At 40.9% G+C, this 21,275-nt stretch overlaps 1 protein-coding gene across 10 annotated transcripts in view; it reads right to left on the bottom strand.

Annotated features, from left to right (window-relative positions):
• Positions 1-21,275, bottom strand: part of gab1 (GRB2-associated binding protein 1) — a 64,601-nt gene that overhangs the window by 15,498 nt on the left and 27,828 nt on the right. For 7 of the 10 annotated variants that reach the window (XM_078166200.1, XM_078166201.1, XM_033623449.2 and 4 more), the window contains 3 exons: positions 7,657-7,785; positions 6,491-6,656; positions 173-398 (listed from right to left, as the gene is read on the bottom strand). In XM_078166200.1, the coding sequence (XP_078022326.1) occupies positions 173-398; positions 6,491-6,656; positions 7,657-7,785 (521 nt within the window). Of the gene's footprint in view, positions 1-172; positions 399-6,490; positions 6,657-7,656; positions 7,786-12,338; positions 13,902-20,393; positions 20,556-21,275 lie in introns of those variants that run through there. The other 3 variants (XM_078166203.1, XM_078166206.1, XM_078166202.1) reach the window with 2 other exon arrangements.

Here is a 21,275-nt window from a genome sequence, read left to right as displayed (position 1 = left end):
TGAAGCTGCATTGAGCTACACACCACATAGCGGCGACAAGGACGAGAGTGGCAGTACAGTTGAAATGCACAGAAAGAATAAATGGGTTGGAAAAATGTACAGAGAGAAGCTTATGTCACAGTATAGCACTCCAGCAAAGTGAATACGGACACTCAGACGCAAAGAAACTCACCTGTTGGGTTCGGGCTTTTTGCTCTCACAGTTGACCAGCCACAGGTAATCCTGGGGCTCCTCTGAGCTGGACTGAGAGTCCAGGTGTCGCACACTGACTGGTTGGTATGGAGGGGGCACGCTGGACAGCACTGCTGCTGGACCGACAATATTACCCAGTGCTGGGTGTGGTGGGGTGTCCACTACCAGGCCTCCGATGGCTGACTGGTGAGCAGCTTTCGCTGCCTCTGGAGGAGAGAAACAAGACGGCGAGGGTTAACTCTTACAGGACTGTTAATGTTTATGTGTCACCTACTTTAGTATATCAAGCCTGCTTTAAAGTGCTAAAAGGTCAAACACAACAGCACAGATACCTTCAAAGGGGGTGGGACTCTGCCACTGAATTTGTGATCACCTCCAATAAGACAGAATTTAAGACACTGTTATGAAATAAAGCCTTAAAGAGACAGTTCACCCCCAAATCAAAAATACAGATTCTTCCTCTTACCTGTAGTGCTATATATCAATCTAAACTGTTTTAGTGTAAGTTCCCAATTGTTGGAAGATATCGGCCATAGAGATGTCTACTTTATCTCAAATATAATGGAACCACATAGCACTCAGCTTGTGGTGCTCAAAGAACCAAAAATACAACTGAAAATCCAGACCTTGTTATGAGCAGTTTCAAGGAACTATTTTCCCTCTACCAAACTACACCCACTACCCATATCACTGTGCTAGTCTTTCACAATCCACCCCACTGAAGGAACGATTTCAAGAGTTTCACTGAGCTAGCTAACATTACAGTCAGCCGAGGTGGACACTGTTAATGTTTACATCTCACGCTGTAACTAGCATGAGCCTCTTGTCCAAGAGTAGACGCAGGCTGTGCTCATCTTGAGTAAACAGGTCATGATATCTGAAGGAAGACATTGCCGTTGAGTTTTTCAAAAGTTTAATTTGATGCTTTAGGCACCACAAACCAAGCAACATCTAGTTGCATTATTTACTTATTTAAGAGAACGCAGACATCTCTAAAGGTGATATCTCCAGCACTCTGCAACTCACACTAAAATTATGTAGACTGATAAACTGCACTACACTGGGAAAAATATGTATTATTGATTTTTGGGATGAACTGTGCATTAATACTTCAGGCGAAGAAACAGAGGTTCTACTTTGTACAACAGAGGCCATATAATGAATGAGTTACATTATTATTTGGAGTGTAATCTAGTGACTAAATTGATGATAAAAGACAAGATGCCATCCAGATCTGTCAGACTGGGCTCAGCAGATGTCAGAGAATGACTGATGAGCCTTACACATTGTTCTGCGGCCTTTGTGGTAATTAATCAGGGCGGCACGAGGCACACATTAGAATATCACCAGCCAGACATTTACTTCATGTAAAGCATCAGTAGTTCAGCAGTTGCTTTATTCACTTCAGCTGGACCCCTCTGGATGCATTTCATTAAATCCAGTGGACATATTGGACTCATTTCACTGGATCCATTTCTTTTCTTTGTCTTAAACTAAATTTACTACATCTGTATTGGTCTTACTGTAATAATGTTGGATTATAACCACATTGCTGTGTTTTTTTTGGGTTTTTTTTAACCTATGGCTCCTACTGAAGGAAGTCGTGCCCTGCTCCTTCTGTGAATCTGTAAAGCCCACTGAGACAGTGCAGGTGATGTTGGTGACTGATGATATTAGGAAGAAAGTAAACAGTAAGCTGTGTTTGCCAGAGTCAACTCGGGCTAAGTAAACTTGGACCCAAGCTGTTTCCTAGCAACGTAAATCCGATCTAACAGTCTATAGTCCCCAGACTGACACTACAACAACTTTACATCTCTATAAAGTCCGAACCTGAGCGGCTGATGTGTGTAGGCTTACTCTAATGAAACAACAACTCAAGGACAGATCTCAGATATCTCTTCAGAGTAGCTTAAGCCCAAATGAAAGCTGTTTGCCTGCAGCTATGACACTGTGTGCCCCTTCTTAACAGATGCAATGAGCTACAAGAATCTATATCCTCACTTCTTACTTGGGTGGATTTCCTGGGGGAAATAAAACCTTTTCGAATACAGTGCACTGTCCAGCTTGAGAGGAATGACATTATATATGTGACAAGATTCCTTTAATAACACTGGCACTGATGGCGAATATCAAATTGAGGCACACCCCACTCATTGCTGGGAGTTTACTCAAAAAACATCATGAATTAGAGCGTTCATCCTTCTTGTCACGTCCAACACATACACGCATGAAACCCACTTAAAAGCTTCATTTGTCCGACTACAGTGTTTACCTTCAGAATCCCACACACTCCTTCCCAGACAGCATTTCCTCAAGGTCTCTGCTTTGTCACACAAATATCAGAGTCCTTTTCAAACTGTTCTGCTCAGAGCTGATTGTTGCACCACACTGAGAGCCAACATGGCTGATGCATATGCTCGGTGATATATTTCTATGTATTCATTCCACATCTTTGTACTTTTCTTCTGCTTTTTTTTCACAGTTCTCCTCCCACTCTCATCTATAACCGACATGGTATTCTCTTACACAAGGTCCCCTCTTTCCCTTCTTTTAAAAGTCAGGTTCTCTCTTCGCAGTGCATCATCTGCTCCTCTCTCCTCCTCTGCTATCTCCTTCCCCTTTTCCCATTTGTTTGTCAAGGCTGTATGTGCTGATTCATACAAGACAAGGGAAAACCCCCTCTGCTCATAATCATCTACCTCCTACACTGTCTCTAAGAGCCTTCGTTCCCAGGCCCTCCTAATGTTCCCTCCTATAATATCTAGCCAGCCATGAAGCACTCTAGCATGGCCACACACATGACAGAAGATGGGGAGTTGTGTCTCACACGCAGAGAGAGAGGCAAGTGAGTGCAAAAAGGGAGAGCCAAGGACATTCTTTTGTAATAAGAACTGTGAAGAACGCTATCTGCAACGATATTTGTCTGCTGGACCCAGTTTCTCCTTGAGCGGGCTTAACTGTTTGTTTGCACATCGGGGTTTTAACAGCCAGTTCCAATAATTGTGTTGAAGAGGTGCCATGAATGTTGTTATCAGGGTTGCCCTACAACACTGGCTATGTAACAGACGCGGAGGCATAGTCACAATACTGCAGAGAGGACGACCTTGGGGCAGAATAATCAGTGACTCAGTTGCCAGGTTTGAAAAGTGCATTCTTCTCCTGAAAGACTCTAAGTTGCGTGATATGTCATACAGTGAATTACTTCTCGTCACACTAAAATGCTTACATATTTAGCTGAGGAGGGGGGAGGAGCTATTTAAGACTGAGATGCAAATAGCAAAGCTTGCAATCAGACTCAAAGACAGAGAGGGGAAACGAGTATGCAAACGAGAGAGAATGAGAACCAGATTAGAGGGAAAGAACTGAAGAGGGGCAGCGAGACCGACAGGCACACAATGCTTTGACTATCCAGTATTGGGAACAAGGGTAACGTGAGACTCAACACAACACATGGATCAACACATGGATCATTAGACCTCGGCTGAGAACTTTGCTGAATAGAGGCCTTCTGGCACATTCGGCTAGTACACCTAACTCCTTCACAGAGAAGGGGCAGATATTTGAGAGGCACAACAGTGGCATCAAAAGAGAGACCAATCTAATGTACAGCAATTAGCTTATGAGCTAATGTATTGTTCAATTGTGGTGATGTACTGGCTTACAGGTGGTGATGAAGTACACCTTGACTCTTACAACCAACTTTTCCTCTGTTTACAAACATACATTATAGGAGGTGTTTAATGTGACTGCTGGTCATTGACAAGAACTTTAAATTCAAGGTTATCACACATTTTCATGGACCAAATTTCAAAACTTATCCCTGACTTTCAAGGACCAATAATAATTTTTCTCGCCCTACTTGCCTGGCGTTTTCAAACATATCAGATTCAAACTCTATTCAAACATAATGTCAGCTAGCTGGAGGGAGATAGGAAACGCAGGGAGAAAATGAAGAAACATACATGATGGTAAGCGTCACACATCGATGCATATTAGAGCGTGTTAAGTCAGCAGCTACAGAAAAATGTACTTAATAAAAATAATTGAAAGTTTTGGGAAAGTCATGGAATTTTGTTAAGGTCTGGAAAACGTGATAGTGAAATTCCAGGTTTTCCATGACTGTGGGAACCCTGTATATTTAGTTTTGTTCTTACAACCAAAAAAAATGGCGGACGGATTCAGCGACATATTTGTAAAAGCATACCCGCAGCACAGTGCATCCATTACAATCAAATAAACCTGCTACACTGAGCATGGAAGCCACGCTTGCCAGCACAGGCACAGCATAGCTAAGCGCTTTTTTTAGACAGCTGATCTATTTTTTTGGTAATTTATTTTCTCTACATGCAGCTCTGCAGTCTTTCAACGAGTAAAAACTACATGTGAGTAAAAAAACAAGTACATCTATTTAATAATGATGAAAGTGAATAGCTCATTGTACCAGAGGCAATGTGACACAGCAGAGAACATTGTGGGTGTTTTTATAATTCACATTGCTATCAATCAAATCAATGCATCCTGTATTGAAAAGCCATCTAGTTAATTAATTCAGTACCAGTTAATAACACATACGCTTCCAAACCCTGCATAACCAACTGCATTACCACTTGTACTACACGGCAAAATTGAATATGCACAAAGTGAAGCTGGCAGCAACCACACGCTACAAAGATGGAGTCCATCCTTCCCTGCTTACGTGACACGCATTGCATCTGTGCTCCCATGTAGTTCTGCTGTTAGTAGCTTACTGAAAAACTGTAATCTGTTTGAAGTCACTTTTTTTTTTTTATTCTGTTTTGTTTTATTCAACATTTAGTCAGTGGAACTCAGTTTTAATTTAGGTCCAATTTCATTCAATAAAGTCAGTCATAATTCCCTCAGACAGTCTCATAATACTGTGATGGATTTTGCTGCGGAATGTTTCTCGAGGCTGTAAAAATTCCAGTGCGAGGTAAACATACCTTGAACTTTGTGATGAGTCATCGAGACTGAGAATGTGCTACTGACTCACCGTACTTCTTTCACATCATCTAAAAATGAAAGTTCTTTATATTACTACTATTTTATATTACTGAGGTCTTCTGCTAAATTGGGCGTCATGATTTACTAAGTAGAACTCAGGTTTAATAAATAAACACTAAAAATATGGAAAGTGCGTCTCTAAGGCAGACGAGCATTTTTGGGGAAACTTAACGTTAATTCGCTTTAACATTGCATGAAGCTAAAATTAATACTGGATTATGCTGAAGTAAGTTCTGTTTGTGGGTCATAAGATATCATATATCATCTTCTAGCAGGAGTAGATGTTTACAGTAAGCTAGCTCCGCTCCATTAAATTTAACAATATAAGTTAACGGAGTAAGGCAAGCTTCGTTAAAAAGAAAAACAACCGACACTTTGAGGTGGCTACTGTGATCTAACTTAGGTCTGCCTGAACAGAGCCAGTTATTTCGTCTCTTCTTGACTTGTCAGGGCATCATAAACACAGATTTTGCCATGATTGTAGTTGTCAATATTTTTTTTCAATTCATGCTGTTGTTACAATTTAGATCAGAAAACAAAAGGACGATTACTTGTCACCCAAATTTCGTTGACAAAATGAACAACGCTGTTGGTGCATGAGAAGATCAATACTGCATTAATTAGAGGTGTAAATCACTGGTTGCATAACGATCCTCACTGTCTTTTTCTTGGCTGTTTACCATTATCTGCTTGGTGCTAGGCCACTACATCACATGGTGATGTTAACAGTGGATAGATTTCTGTGAGGATTTCAGATGCTGCACATCACCTCCTTCTGTACAAGTGTGCATACCTTAATGTCACTGTTGTAGTTGTAAACTACAGTCTTTTATGAACAGCTGATATCATTGGTATTTTATAATTTTAGCAATACATTAGTAAACAACAAACCTAATCTAGCAAGTGAGATATTAGCAGTGCAATCACAGGCTCCAGCCTCAGAGACAAAAGGAACAGAAATGAAGTCTTCAAGGATGTTCATCACTTATCTTCATTTCAGTTGTATTGAACAACTTTGTACACTACTAGTGACCCCGATTCAGATTTGTTCTAAAAATGAATATCCTTTAAATGCATAAAGCAAGTCAAAGCAGATTACCTGAGATATCTGCCCACTGAAGCACAAAATATACAACGCATAGTATAGAGTGAAAACATGTTGTTCTGACGAAGTAAAACTTTAATCCCTATAATCTCAGCTGCGCACTCACAGGTTGAAGCAACAGTTACAGCGGCAGCAGCAATGTGTGGCTGACTATCTAATGCCAGTCCTTACCGTCATCGGTGGGGTTAAAGCCACAGATGTCGCAGATACAGCGAACCCACTTATTCATCTCTTCTTCGGTGTCAGCCACCAGGTAGAAGACACGGTCGATGGTCTTGATGTCGAATATGAAGCTGTGCTCCAAGTCCTTCTTGTTGAATGTCAGCCCAGCGTCCACCTGAAGCGACAACAAATCTTAGTTTAATAAGACATCAGTCAAAAAGAAATAGAAAGCTAACTCTTTACAACCTATTTAAGAGAAAGCCACATGAATGGATAAGTAATCAATCTAAAATAGGTAGTTGATTGATTGATTCGTTGGTCCATCAGCTATCAGTCTGACAAGGACTTAGCCAGTGGGGACAACGACAAATATTTTGGCGTTTCCAGTGTAGCCAGCAGGTGTCAGGACCAAGACTTTCTCCTTTTTGCACCGGTCACTGTATAATAATCTGTATAAACACATATTTGCATATGAACACAGATAATTAAAAATATTCACTAGAATAACAAGAACAAAAGCTAAACTGTCATCCAACAGTAGGGTTCAAAGATTGCATTTCAGCCAATGTATTAGCCCATTCAAACGTGACTGTTCAATAATACTCAGACTGCAAACAGAAACCAGAATGTTTCTAATACTAAAATCTCGTCCTGTCGCATACAGATTCAGCATTCGTATGCAGATATCTGTTCAAACTATCTGAAGATATCACCATGGCCTCTAGAAAAATTTAACAGGCATCTCCACATTTTTTTTTACATTCTGTTGACCAAACAATTAAAATAAAAAAAAGTATTAGTTGGCAAGCAAAGTAAGTTCTACCTAAAAAACTCCAAGCGTGCTGTTTTTGCCTCATTGACGACAATACAGTTATACATATAAGCAACAGTTTTTTCCAAATAAATACATAAAAGTCAAAGTTGAGGATTTTAAAAATATCCGCCTTATAGAACCACCTGTTAGGTTTGTGACAGCTTAACTTTTCTTTCTGAGGAGAAGAGCAGCTTAAATGTTATCAATTATAAACCATTAACCTCTGAAATGTCATGATTATATAAGGGGGATAAAACATGATTATTTAAAATTGACCTTAATTAATAACAATGAATCACAAACTCAGAAATGTGGAACACGTCTTTTCAGTTTGCAGGCTGATAATAACGATGAACCGTACCTGCTCACACAAGTTGAGATCAATCACGCGGATGGGCTTCTTGGCATGGTCATTCTTGTAGTACTCCAACACGTCTGGGTCGCCTGTCAGACGGCCACTGCGAAGAACAAACCACCGCTTCTTCCATGCCTGCAAAGAAATGAGGCCAAAGGTTATATGTGTGTTCTCACAATGACTGCTCCATTCCCCAGTGACCATGGGCAGTGTCCAAATGCTTTATTTTTCCCAGTTTAGCCAATGTGTCCTAGCATAGCTTGTGTCTCTGTGTGCACTCTCCACCAGCTGCACTGCCCTCACTGAAGAATACTCAGGGCCAGAGGGAAGAGGCCCGCAACCAGAAATATGTGTCTGGGATAACCAGAACAAAAGCCACATAGTTTGGTCTCGCACCCTGATTAGGGTGAATAACCAAATCTATAAAGAGAAACAGGCAATTAGGTCTTTTCTTTCAAATGGGATTTGTTGTCTGTGAGAAAAGGGCACCGCAAAGCAGACAAAAGATTTTAAATTCAGGCAAAGCAGACAGAGAAAAAAAGACGTAAGCAGCTGGGAGATTTATGACTTCACTCTGTGTACATAAATAAAGGACATTTTAGTAATGAAATCCTTTACTGAAGTACATCAAGGACACAGACAATGAGACACCACTTCCATCCCTTCTTATCTGGGATAACTTAATATATCAGTAATATATTATTGAATTATATGATCAAAAATGCCCCTGTGCCACTGCAATTCAAAAAACAAAGCTGTTTTACCCGTGAGCTGGCAGAAAAGACAGTTTCAGAACTTGTTTACATATCATGCATAGCAGTCATATCACAGATTGTTGTTTAAAAGATAAAGGTCAGTGGGAGTGAGAAGCTTCTTTGGGCTTCTCAAAAATAAATACGAAACCAGAGGCAGCTTAATTTTGGCACTACACTGACACCACTCTGTTTCCAGATTATGGGCTCCACCTCATGCTGTTTGTAGTTTTATTTAGAGAACATATCCAGTGATTCATTTAAATGCAGACTCAAGAAGGTCATGAACTCTTAAATTTTGCTGAGTCATGGCAGTTGGGCTGAGTGCGTTGTTGTAAGGCTCAAAATAAGCACTCCAGAAAATACTAGCAACACTTTTCTGAGCAACTGCTGGATTATATTGTAAAATATGAGAGTCATCCAAAAAATATTGATACTTTTTCATTGCTTAAGTTAGGACAAGTATGTATTGGCAACAAAAAAAAACCAAATCAGATGATTGACTGAATGTCAGAAACGTCCCCAATGCTGTTTGAAATGTGAGTTTGACAAAACCAGTACTCAAACAAGCACCACTGAGATCAGACAGATCAGGAAGCGTACCAACAGAGTGTGAGGAATGCAAACTAACACTTTATTGTTGTTGTTTTGGGGTAAGATTTTAACCGTATTAACAATGCTGTGGGTGTGGAGGGGGTTTTTTTTTCATCCCTTAGCTGTTTTTCCATCCACAGGGTGTCCTTTGTTAGTGGGCCAAGCCCTGACTGAGACAGCATGATGAGCATCAGACCTTTCCCTCCACAAACAGGATGAAGAAACAAGCAGACCCGAAAAGCCCCTCCATTTTAAACTGCTGACACACGGACGTACAGGAATCACACATTAAATAACACGCACTGTTACATGTGAAAAGAATACGCTGTTCACATCCCACACTGACATATTGCACTCACACATGCAGCACGTTTCACACACTGTAGTTCAAAAGGACTGTATTATATAATCACAAACACACCCATGTAGTCCAAATGAGGCTTAAACCTACATCCTTTGAGGCAGACCCATTTAAATGCCAAATTTAACCGTAAAAGCTAAAGTGAACGTGCAACAACAACACTGATGTGTCTGTGTTATGTTGGTCAGACAAAGACGGTGGGTGTGGAGAGGGAACCTCTCTCTCTGGCACATGACAAAGCAATCTTGGGTCAAGTTACCCTGTGGGGACCAGAGGGACCGAGATCTTAGGTTACAGCGAGGCCAGGCCCGCCCAGGGTGAGACTGTTGACAACTGGGTAAGACGTACATGCTGAAGACAGAGGCAAGAGAGACCTGTTTAACAAAACTGCCTAACAGTCATGGAGTAGGAGTTCCTTTTAAAATTAATAGGAAAACAACACATAAATTTCATCTTAAAAACTGAAGGGATTAAAGTTCAGAGATGAAAAAACTTATACAGGTGTGGGATCAAAAACTGAAGAAAGAAATCAGACACAATATTCACACAGTGTTCTGATACCTTCCAAATGCAATATTATAATCTTGATTAGATTTTGTCAAGGCTGACCCAAATGCTTCAGAGCTTCAATCATTGCCATGGTAATCAACGTTCAAATCAGTACGGCCCATAAATTAAGGAATAGCAGTTAAAAAATATCCATTGTGCATCAGCATAATTGTTATTAGTTTTCTCAGACAAGTACTTTCAAACTCAGTGATAGTTTTGTGACTCCAACTCTCTCATCTAACATCAGTCACCAGCAGTCCAGCATTACTGAAACTGTGACCACACGTGACAGGCTTATAGGTATGCTAGCAAGATGTCAAGAAAGTCAAGCGTCTGAAATAGCTTCAAAATTTGCAAAGATGACACCCAACAAGTCAAGTGCCAGATATGCTTAAGGATACAGGTATATCACAAATGTACAACAAGCTTGGCAAATCACAGATGTCTTGCATTGTACTCTTTTTGCTAGCTTATATGGCTAATGTTACTGCAACCTGCATGCTAACAAAGTGGCTAATTTTCATCTTATTTTACGTCTTATTTTAAGTCCTCATTACCCTACATCGCCTCCTATTCAGGACAGCCCAAGTCCAGTCAATATCATAGAGCAGCCAAGGCAATATACAGTAGTATGCATAAACAAATACATCAGATAGGTGGCTGCGACCTGTAGTTTATGCACTATTACAAATCAAACTGCTTTAAGAACATCACTTACACCCAGAAATCATAAATACATGCCTTTATAAAAGGACTATAACAGAAAGAATGTTTTGTGAAAAACACTTGAATCAAATACCAAATCCAATCAAGTATATACATTACATAAATTATTCAAAAAGGAAGCCATTACCAGAGAGTACTACAAAGAAAAGATAAATATAGCAAGCAAAAAGGAAGACAAAAGATAGATATATGCAATTACCATCCCAAACAATACAAGTATAAAAGATTTAATAGGACAAAATTGGTACAGCAAAACAATAATCTAAAAGATACCAACAACTCCTTAAGCAAGACAGGCACAATGTTATTAGTTATAATATAAAATAATTTAAACAATGGAAACTTACAAAAAATGTTTAAGGTCTAAAACAAAATGTAAAACCCTTGGGGTGGTAGGATGCTAAACCTGCTAAAAGCAGATATCTGCCATTCAAACAGGAGCTGCCCTGAAGAGAATCTGCATCTCTCTGCACTGCCACATTAGCACGGTCACAGCCAGTAGTAGTTCTAGGATGACAAGCTGTGTGGTAGCTTGAGCATCTCTTCTCCATCTGTGGACTTTCACACAGCTTTCCTCGTGCACAATTATGCACACTTGCACCGATTTATTCCACTTGATTTGTACCACCCTTTCAAGACCAGACACGTGCATAAAAATAAAATGTATGCATGATACACAAATGAAAACACACCTCCCAGAGTAAGAGACAGCATAACACAGCTCTTTACTTCCCTGATGACCAGGCAAACACAGCTACACACACTCAGAGAGCCACTCTAACCTGGTGCGAGTGGTGTGTTTCATTGACATGCATACAGACACTTTCTACATGCACACAAGACGTCAGCAAAGTGGAAGAAATCAGGTTAAGGCAGGAAGTCAGAGAACACATTTACATGCAGTGCAATAACCCAGTTACTGTAAAATCCACATTTACATGCAGCTGGTCAGTAATTAGGTTTCTCCTCCACCTCCCACCACATTTTTGGACAAATGTGGTCAGATTTAAAGTGTATTAGTGATATGCACTGCAGCCTGAAGTGTTCTCTTTTTTGTAAGAGCATTTGGACTGACAGCACAGTGGGAGAACAGGCACTTGTAGTGAGACGACACACAGTTTTTCCTGCTGAGCGAATGTGTTTGAATTTAAAAATCTACAGCTCTGCTGAGGAAACTGATTTATATGGACTCGTTTATTTTAGTATTTGTTTCACTTTGGTATTACTCATACCAGATCCAGTGATGCACCGCTAAAAGCAATCATCCTGCCTTTCATCCCTCTGAATTGCTTTTGCCATGAGAAATTCGTCATGCATGCACGCTCTGAAGTCAGACTTGTTGGAATCAGGTTTCTCTCACAGAAATCCAACTGTGTTAACCGGGTTACCCTTGACTAGATTAAGCAGACTTGACCCAGGCCAGCAACACAAGAACTGAGCAGAAAGAAACATATCAACTGTACCAATTTCCACCAGAATTGTCTTTTTTTGCCAAAAAACAAAAGCTTGTGCCAACAGAATAATTTGACATATGACATAATCACACAGAAAGTCCACACATCTCTTCAAGTGTGTGTAAACACGCTGACTATCAACATGACAGAGCCTAGACCACACCAGAGCACTTTGTACCCAATGCCACAAACACACACTGGAACAGTATGACCAGATGACCTTTGCCAAATAGTGAGTCCACCATTACATACCTCCTGTCAGGGCTCATAAAAAACACGATGAGACATGTAGTCCTGCTTTTTGTTTTGTATATTCCATTGTGGCCAGTGTTGAAGAAAATGGCTAAATCCCAACTGGTCTGAGCCAGACTGCAGTATTTATACATCTATTCTTAACACAGTCTGATTCTGAACCATTCAGCTCACTCAACAGTCACAGAGTCCACTTCAGCTTGTAGGAGTCTAGTGTTCACGGCCCCAGGGTTGGGAATGGGACGGCATGGGACGATACTGGACTGTGATGGTGGGGGCTCCCCGAGCATGGCAGCTGTCCCCGCCAACCCCTCTCTATCCCCCTCCCCCGCTTTCTCCAAGCATCCTAGTGTGCTCTGATAGGGTGAGACACAGGAAGACACCCTCTATTTGCCCACCCAGGTCCTAAGGCCTATGGGGGCCAGACAGAGAGGGCATTGAGGGTTTGACTAAGAAGATGACAGGGGAAGGAATGGTGGGAGGGTTGAGGGCAGATGCCATCTCAGTGGAGTCACGCTGCCGTCAGAGGCCTTCTGGCCCAACATCACTGCAGCATGACAAAGGCAAAGGTGGGAGTGAGAAGAAGGTAAACTGCGTAAAGGGGGGGGGGGGGGTTACATGAAACAGACAGTGTGATGTGGTTTTTGGAATAAAATGGCAAAGAAAGGAGAAGATAAACTGCATCATCCCGCACAAACCTCTGCATCTACCTCTGCATCACAATATCATGAACCACAGTGAAATCTAATGCAATCCAATAAAAAAGAATTTGAGGACAGTGATGCTGTTAAGCATGTTATCACATTAAAGCTCCTGGTACTTTGGAAATTCCACTCATGCTGACCTACAGGAGGTCAGTAACCCACTACTAATAAACCACTACACACAGTGCAGTCTGAGGACAACTCACTTTATCCAGATTAATATCTGTCCGAAGGTTGGCCAGAATGATACTCTGGGTCATTCACCCTCTCACAATAGAAAAATAAAAACAACATTTTTTACAAAGACCCAGAATGCCCAGACTATATCAGGAGCACAGGGCAGTTACACAGGGACACAAACATTGTCTCAGAAATAGGTTTACTCCAATCTGCAGTCTATGGAAATGGGTCAACCTGCCCTGTTTGGGTCAGTTCATTCAAACTCAAGTTCATTTCGTTTGGGCAGGTGTGAACACAGCAATCACACTCAGGTGTGCACCAAAACAACCGGACCGAGACTTTCTTGAAGAAGTGGTCTCGGTCCTGTTTAAAAGGAACTCTGGTGCAGTTAGTTTGTGGTGAGACCGTGTTCCGACCTCATTCCGAACCAACTTTAGTCACATGACGCATTGTTTGGGTTAAACATAAGCATGTTACAGTCCTGGAGGATTATTAATGTGCGCCTCCTCCTGTACTTCCTTAATATGCACATTCAGCACATCCAATGCATCAAAACATTGTTTTCTAGTTGGAGCCGTGCCTCGTTTTCAAACTGTATGGTTTGAATAAAATAAACAATGACAGCAATATAGTACACGATGACCAGCGCTAAAATCAACCTGCGTAGTTGTCCCTCCACTGTGACATTAGAAAGTGTCACATTTATCTTGAAAGTGTACTGTTCTTCAACGTTTTGTTTACTTCCTGGATTATTCCCTCATGGAAATTCGGACCAATCAAGATCAGCTTTCTAGCGCAAGGCATTTTATCTGGTTCACTTGTAAAGGCTGCAACGAGAACCCGAACAAACTCTAGGTAATTATGCAACTTTGTAACAAAATTAGTCCCTGATTCAGACCAAAGCAGTGACTCTAGGTCTGAAAAATAAATAATGAGTGAATGAGGGAAACACAGTTATTCACTTTCTTGAAGAAAGTTTGATGAGAAGCCAATATTACTCTCATGTCTGTATCTACTGCCAGCAGCCAGCTAGGAAATGTTCTTGCCAATAACCCCTCTGGAAACATCCATTTGTTTACAGTTGTTGTGGTATCAATCTCTTACCTAACTCTCGGCAAGAAAGATAGGTGAATATGTGAGCAGTAATAAGTGTTGAACTATTCCTTCAAGACACTGACTGGCATCAATAGAAGCATTATGCCTTAAGTCATCTGTCAATTCTAAGACAAATCTCATCCATTACAGCTCCACAGCTTTTGCTTGTGCAACATTTCAGTCTTTTTGCTGTTGCCAGTAAAAAAATGAATGAAATGAGCCATAGCATCCCACTTAATAGACTTTGGAAAAGTCCTACGTTGTACTTCACCACGCCAAAATCCATACTAGCAGAAGTAGAGAAATGAACCAGACACTATGGCACCACTGCATGTTGATGATTACAGACATGGCAAGACTTCTAAATGCACTAAGACATGAACAAAAAGATAGTGGCAATGAGCCCTGTGTTTTAGCCTGCAGCTGCTAAAAGTAAGTGTGTGGCCGAATCAGTATCCTATTACATGCGTTTGATCTAATCTATTAGTCTAAATTTGTGAAACTAGTTGTTGGTGAACCATCCTGATGACAACACTCAAGCTCAACTCCACTTTTACTGCGCTTAAAAGGCTAATTGTACTTCATGGTTTAGACAGATTAATGCAGCCTAAAAAACCTTTAAGTGCACTAATTGCTAATGCGAATGTACTGTCATCATCACAGGCTGTTAAACTACGTACTTAAACTCATCCTGCATATCTCTAATGGTACTGAGACAGGCCTTTGGGATACTATGTTTGTGCAGCAGCAGCAGCAGCAGCAGTTGGGACATTGAACAGGACTGTCTCTTCAGGACATGGACAAGTGTGTTGTTTCTTTGACACTCCTGCTGGACAATATGTGAAAAAAATGACACCAGAGTTATTTGTTTTTCAACTGGCAGTGTCAATGCAGGCACAACATGTGCCCGCTTTGCACATAAAATGCAATGGAGCAAAGACAACTGTAGGGCACTTGAAGGACACTAAGTGGATTGCCAACACTTCATCTTCAGCATCATACTCTCAGACTTACTCTCGCCATGACACAGTGAAGGTTTAATATTTCAAATTTACTGTATAAGCAAGTTTACACTTAACCTTAGGTGACCTATGACTTCATAGATTTAAATGTTTCATGCTGCATGTGTACACAATCAAGACTTCTGCACAGACAAGAAGCAAACACACTTCCAATCTACTTTGATGTTTCTGGCACTAAGAGGCAACTGAAAACACTACCCCCCTCATCTGACTCTCCAAACTGTTGGCAACAGTTTGGAGAGTCTCATGCAGTTTTAGTCCTCGAAAGCATACAGATAACCAGATAAGCATGACTTAATAAAGTGCACAGCAAATAGTACACAGGCACTTAGGATTCAATGCTTCTTATGAAAGGCCAGGATCTATGCCTCAGGATGTATTTAAGATTTTTGGTCTATGCACTCATATAATAACCTAACAGCTAAATAACTAAAAAAAATTGTATCTATCATGTTACAAAACTAAAACTGTGGCTCTCTCTGGGAGTAGAATCTGTGCATGGCTGTCCTGATGTACTGTCAGAATTGCATTAGTTATTTTGCCACTCAGGAGAGTCACAGACCAGAGTACAAACAAAGAACGGCTGCATCCGAAATTCCATACCAACATGCTTTTTAGTACGCTAAGACAGTATTTAAGATTTATTAGTATGCCCAAGTCCTTACAAATTAAGCAAATAATTCCAAAACTGCACACTATTTCCTGAAATATCATGGTATGCAAACACTGGACACTATACTGGCATTGATATCCCACAATGCAATGTGATATTGACGACAACATTCATAACAAAAGACAGCGAGCAAGGCAGCTCTATAATGTCAATAAGCCACAAATATGTCTCTACAGGCAAATAACTTTGGTCATAAGTCTGCTGCCAGACATGCAACTTGGGAAACACTATATGAAGTATTGCAGTAGGGATACAATTACATATGGATGACATTTATTACATAATTATTGAGCTTTGTTGGATACAACATGATTCTGGCTTTTTGTTAGCCATGCTAGTGGTGTGGCTCCAGGAATGTCGGTCGGTAACTCTCCACTTTGAGCCAGACTGAAATACCTCAAAAACAATTTGGGTGGCATGTCATGAAATATGACACATACTTAAACATTAAACCTGCTAAACATAAGCTTGTTAGCATGTTGATGTTAGCATTTAGCTAAATTAAGCATTATCTGGTGACGAAGATGCCTGTGACGTAACGTTACACAACAAGTTCACCAACCGACATGTTGAAAAACCAAAAACTCTGAAGAGTTCATCATGCTTGCTGATGGTAGTAGAGCTGAGGTTGACACAAGTTACCATAATTATGCATCTCCAACCAGCAAGGAGGCTCTCAGGCAGTGGTGTAGTAATTACAGCTCAGTGCATCCGAAAAGACACATACTACTGTTTATGTACACAAAAGTATGTTCAATGATGGTACAGTAATTGGATGTGTAGTGCACAACATGCGATTTGAATACAGCAAACATCTCTGTACACAATCCATACAATAATCATATTCAGCAGAACTTCAGTATCCACAAAATTAATTTGGTCTGCATATTAGACACAATATGTTACGTACGTAATCAGCAGGGATCAGCAGCACAATGCACTCAAAACCAGAGGCCCTGGTGCAGTGTTCATCGCTACATACAACAGGACGTTGCTAGGGTTAGCTGAGCTTTGTCCAGTTCACCCACTGTGTTAGCATTAGCTTAGCTCATAGAGTCTGGGTGCATAGTTAGCACTTAGCAGCATGCGAGTGGCCGGGCCATCTGTCCCGTCTGAGTGGGCTGTGGGTAAATGACCTGCACCCCAGCTGCACTGACTCATCCTGACTGGGACAGCTTCTCTGTTTGTTCCTCAGAAAAACACAGCACAAGGGAAAGAGCGAGGGAGAGACAGGGCGCAGGGTGAGCACGAGGGAGAGAAGGTCAGGATTTTGGTGATAACAGAACAAATTAGTATTGTTTAATCCGCCAGAAATCACCACCAGACTACATCTTATGGCCACACAGAGGACAGACCACCTTTTACAGTCCGTTGAGATGAAGAAAAAAAAAAAACAAACTCTGACGCTCACAAAGTCTCTCCTTCTGAAGCAGGAAATTAAACACACAACAGTAACCAGTGTGTCAGTATTTATCTGCATACTCTTCAGGGCAGAGCTTGTTAGAAGGAATAAGGATGCTTAGAGCAAGGCAAGAAAAATGTAAATGAAGCATCAGGTGCTGTGATCTTACTCAGCGTTCCAGTGGAAAAAAATAGACTTGAAACTCATAACTTAATGCTATCAGAGGGCATTTTAATCTTGTTTGATTTGCTCGATAGCTTCAGTTCACAGTGTTAAAATGGCTTCAGTTGTAAACATTTAGGCCGGTCATGTACCTGAACAAGTGGCTCTTCAAGAGTCAGTATGCATAAAGGACTTCAAGATGTGTCATGACTGAGGATGAGTCAGTAAAAGGTTACACTACAGCAACACCAAAACAGAAATACTCATTTTTTATGTATGACTTTAGCACACAACAATTTCCAAACATGAAAACAAATTCACCCCATCTTTCTCTTTGTGTTGGCTGGCAATCATGCGTCATGTGTGGACATAAAGAGGGTGTAGGGACACAAAAAACAAAGAATGAATTTCAAAGTGCATGTGACATTTCCAAAAATTTGAGCAAATTCCTGAATATTAAATAACTGTATTTGCTGACGCAGAAAAGCAACAAAAATATTAAATATTTCCATGACACTGCAATCTGACACAAATGCAGTAAACAAATATGCAATCTTGTAGACCGCAGTGCTTCCCTAAGCCCCACTATCAGGACCATAGGACCAGTGCTGAACAAAGGCTGTTCTAAGAGGAGAGTGTCAAGAGCGTCAGAGGTTTTGGCGCTCACCGCCTTGGTGACGAGGTCTGCAGAAGGAGAAGGAGAGGAGGGACAAAAGCGCCTCTATGCTGAGTGCCGCAACTTGTATAAATCAGTCTTTGTTAGCGAGACATGACTGGGATTCTTGCTAAACAGCTATTTTTACATCCTTGAGCACCAGAGAGGGCAGTTAACGTACAAGCAAGAGTGCATGGCCTTTGGCTAAGTGAGGCTGTTCGGCCAACGTCATCAGCCCTCCGCCTGCTGGAACGAGTGGGGACTTCCGTCAAAGATGTGCATGCCTGAGGTCTAGTATCCCGGACAGTGGTTAACAGACAGCCAACTCTGCCACCACCTCCTGACCTCAAAGTAAACACTCTTGATGGAGTCTTGTTAGATGAACCCAATGCATTGCTCAACCTGACATGAACATCCATAGCAGGTGGAGTTGTGCAATATTCTAATAAAAATGAATAAAGAAACAAACTGTCACCACCTTCACACATATGCTGATCCATCCATATGTGCTGAAATCTAGAACCAAGTCCAGATGTTTTCATGTTGACCCATGACTGGGTAGGCGCTTGTGATGAGGGGGTCAGGTTTTGTTTCTTTTTAAATCCGCACAAACCCACCTCACCTGACCTGCAAACACATGCGTTAATCAATCACTCGAACCTGACCCTCAAACCAGAGCTGAAAGATTCTGGTAATGACCATCACTAATAACAACCTGCATGCTGTTGGCCATATTGTTTGTTATTCCCAGCAAATATCACAATATAAAATGTGTGTTTTCTGTTTTAAAGACTACAAATATAAGACGACAGCAAGTAGTCAGCCATCTTTTAAAAGGTTACATCTTGGGTATGGTCTCAAGCGCATAGCTGATTTATTTACGTTAGCGCACAGCTGATAGGTTCAGTGTTTTTTTTATATGTTGTAACAGAAGTGCATATGTACAATTCAGCGTTGCTTGCTGTTAGAACATCATTTTAGGCCTACATATTCTCTTGGGGAAATATTTTTTTACCAGACATTATGACCGGAGAGACTTACATACGTCAAACAGATTTTCCTGGTCTAAAACTGGATCACAGATACCCTAAGCGAAGCAGTCTGCTGTGCGTGTTTGAGGGAGACAAAGAGGAGAGGGGAAGAGAAGGTGGAAGATGGACTATTGCACAGTGTTCCTGTGAGTTATTAATACCTTACTAAGAGCTTCTTAATGACCCGCCCACCCATAATCTGTGAGATTTTCTAACAAGCCTACCCCGACTGCAATACTTGTGGGTCAACCCGGGGGACCAACAAGTTGTATGTCGAACTGCACATCACTTGTAGGGGAACAGAGTGGGACTTTACTACAAGTATGTAGGTATATTGTATCTTGGTGTTATCTATCGTTATTTGTTTATATAACAATAAAGACAAACACCTGGCTTGCAGCTAAGAAGAAAATAACTTGGGAACAAAGACCAATAGCAAAAGATTCTATGCAAAAATCTGTATTCCTTTAATGAACACACCACTATGTCCTCAATGTACAGTTGTAGTGTACAGTGGCAGCTCATACAGGCTATATTACTGAGGATTATGACATCTATATACTTAATTATCTCTATGCAGTCCATTTTAGACATTAAGCATTGTGTGTGTACTATTTTTGCTTTGTTATTTTGCTTACAATTATACTGTTTGCTCACATTTCAAGCTAAATTAAACTAAACTCAGGCAGTGTAAGTGTAACTGTCATTCAGTTTCATATCCTGGTAACACCGTCTTTTTAAAAGATATACTGTTCTGCTTTTTTTAAGGGGAAAAATATTGTGTAACTGGCACCAAAATCAAATAAGAGTCAATATTATAGGCTCTAAATAAACTTTGCCTTAGCCTTGACCCAACAACACTGGTGCTATGGCATTATTCCTATCTATATGTAGACAAAATGTTGCAGAGAGAGACAATCATGCATGCCATTTGCAGGTGAAAGTTTTCCAGTTATTGTGCATGGCCAACCTCTTGGCCAAAACCCTAACCGTCACCACCACCAAGACTGAGATAGCGCACCACACAACTCAACATGATAGAAAAAAAGACTATTCAGTATTCCCACAAATGTTTACAGAGTATCCACGAGAGAAAAAAATAAAACCTTGAGTGAAAAACAGAAACCCTACCCTGAAAGCTGTGTATCCACAGGAGCTGTTTTCATTCTGTGTCTTGTAGTATTCCTGTTACTCAAAGTGAGTACGAATGTGCTGCGTGTTGTTTTTGTTGTTGTTTGCGCCTTCTGACTTTATCATGTGCTGCAGTGTGTGTGCGAGGGTCTGTAGTTTGTGACCTCTCCCTCCTCTGACTTCCTGTTCTATGTAATCAGGTCGTCCCAGACCCTCTTAACCGCCACTGCTAAATCAGAGGGGGTGGGACTGTGGGGGTGTGCCTTCAGTTTACAAGATGAAGTGGGAGTGCACCCCAACACATGACAGCAGAATAATTGCTTTTACCAAAGTATTTATTCCATTTTGGTTACAATCCATCTCCCTCATTTTTTATCATTTGGGCCAACATTAGAATAAACTGTTATGCAACTGCATAGCCACAGAGATGCCATAACCCTGCCTGGCAGCTTTTACACTGAAGGGCATGGAGCAAACATGAGATCACACAGGTTTTTAACAAGTTCAGTTTAACCAAATCACACTCTATGAAACACTTAATAAGGGTCAATTCTGTACAGCTATGACACCCTGCGTCCTTAGATCTGTAATTATTGCAGCAAGGTAAACATCAACAAATTCCCTGAGTGTCCCACTGCCTTTCACTCCCTACATGGCATTGATTTTACATGATCTTTCACGGTGTTATGCCATAACTGACATCCTGTTTCAAGAGGAAAAACATCACATTAAGGAAGTAAAGACGGTGTTTCATGGGGGCCTTAAAACCTGTCTCGTCTAACCACTCATGTCCTAATGGTTCTAGCAATACAGCCCCTGTCCCCACATTACAGCAGTGATATATGCCTTTCTTCATTTCCATTGCTAATCGAAGGTCGGCAC

Source organism: Epinephelus lanceolatus, chromosome 3 (genome assembly GCF_041903045.1).
Source record: "Epinephelus lanceolatus isolate andai-2023 chromosome 3, ASM4190304v1, whole genome shotgun sequence".
Lineage (NCBI taxonomy): Eukaryota > Metazoa > Chordata > Actinopteri > Perciformes > Serranidae > Epinephelus > Epinephelus lanceolatus.
The sequence above is the reverse complement of the archived record's forward strand: the minus strand, read 5'-3'. Positions and strand labels throughout refer to the sequence as shown.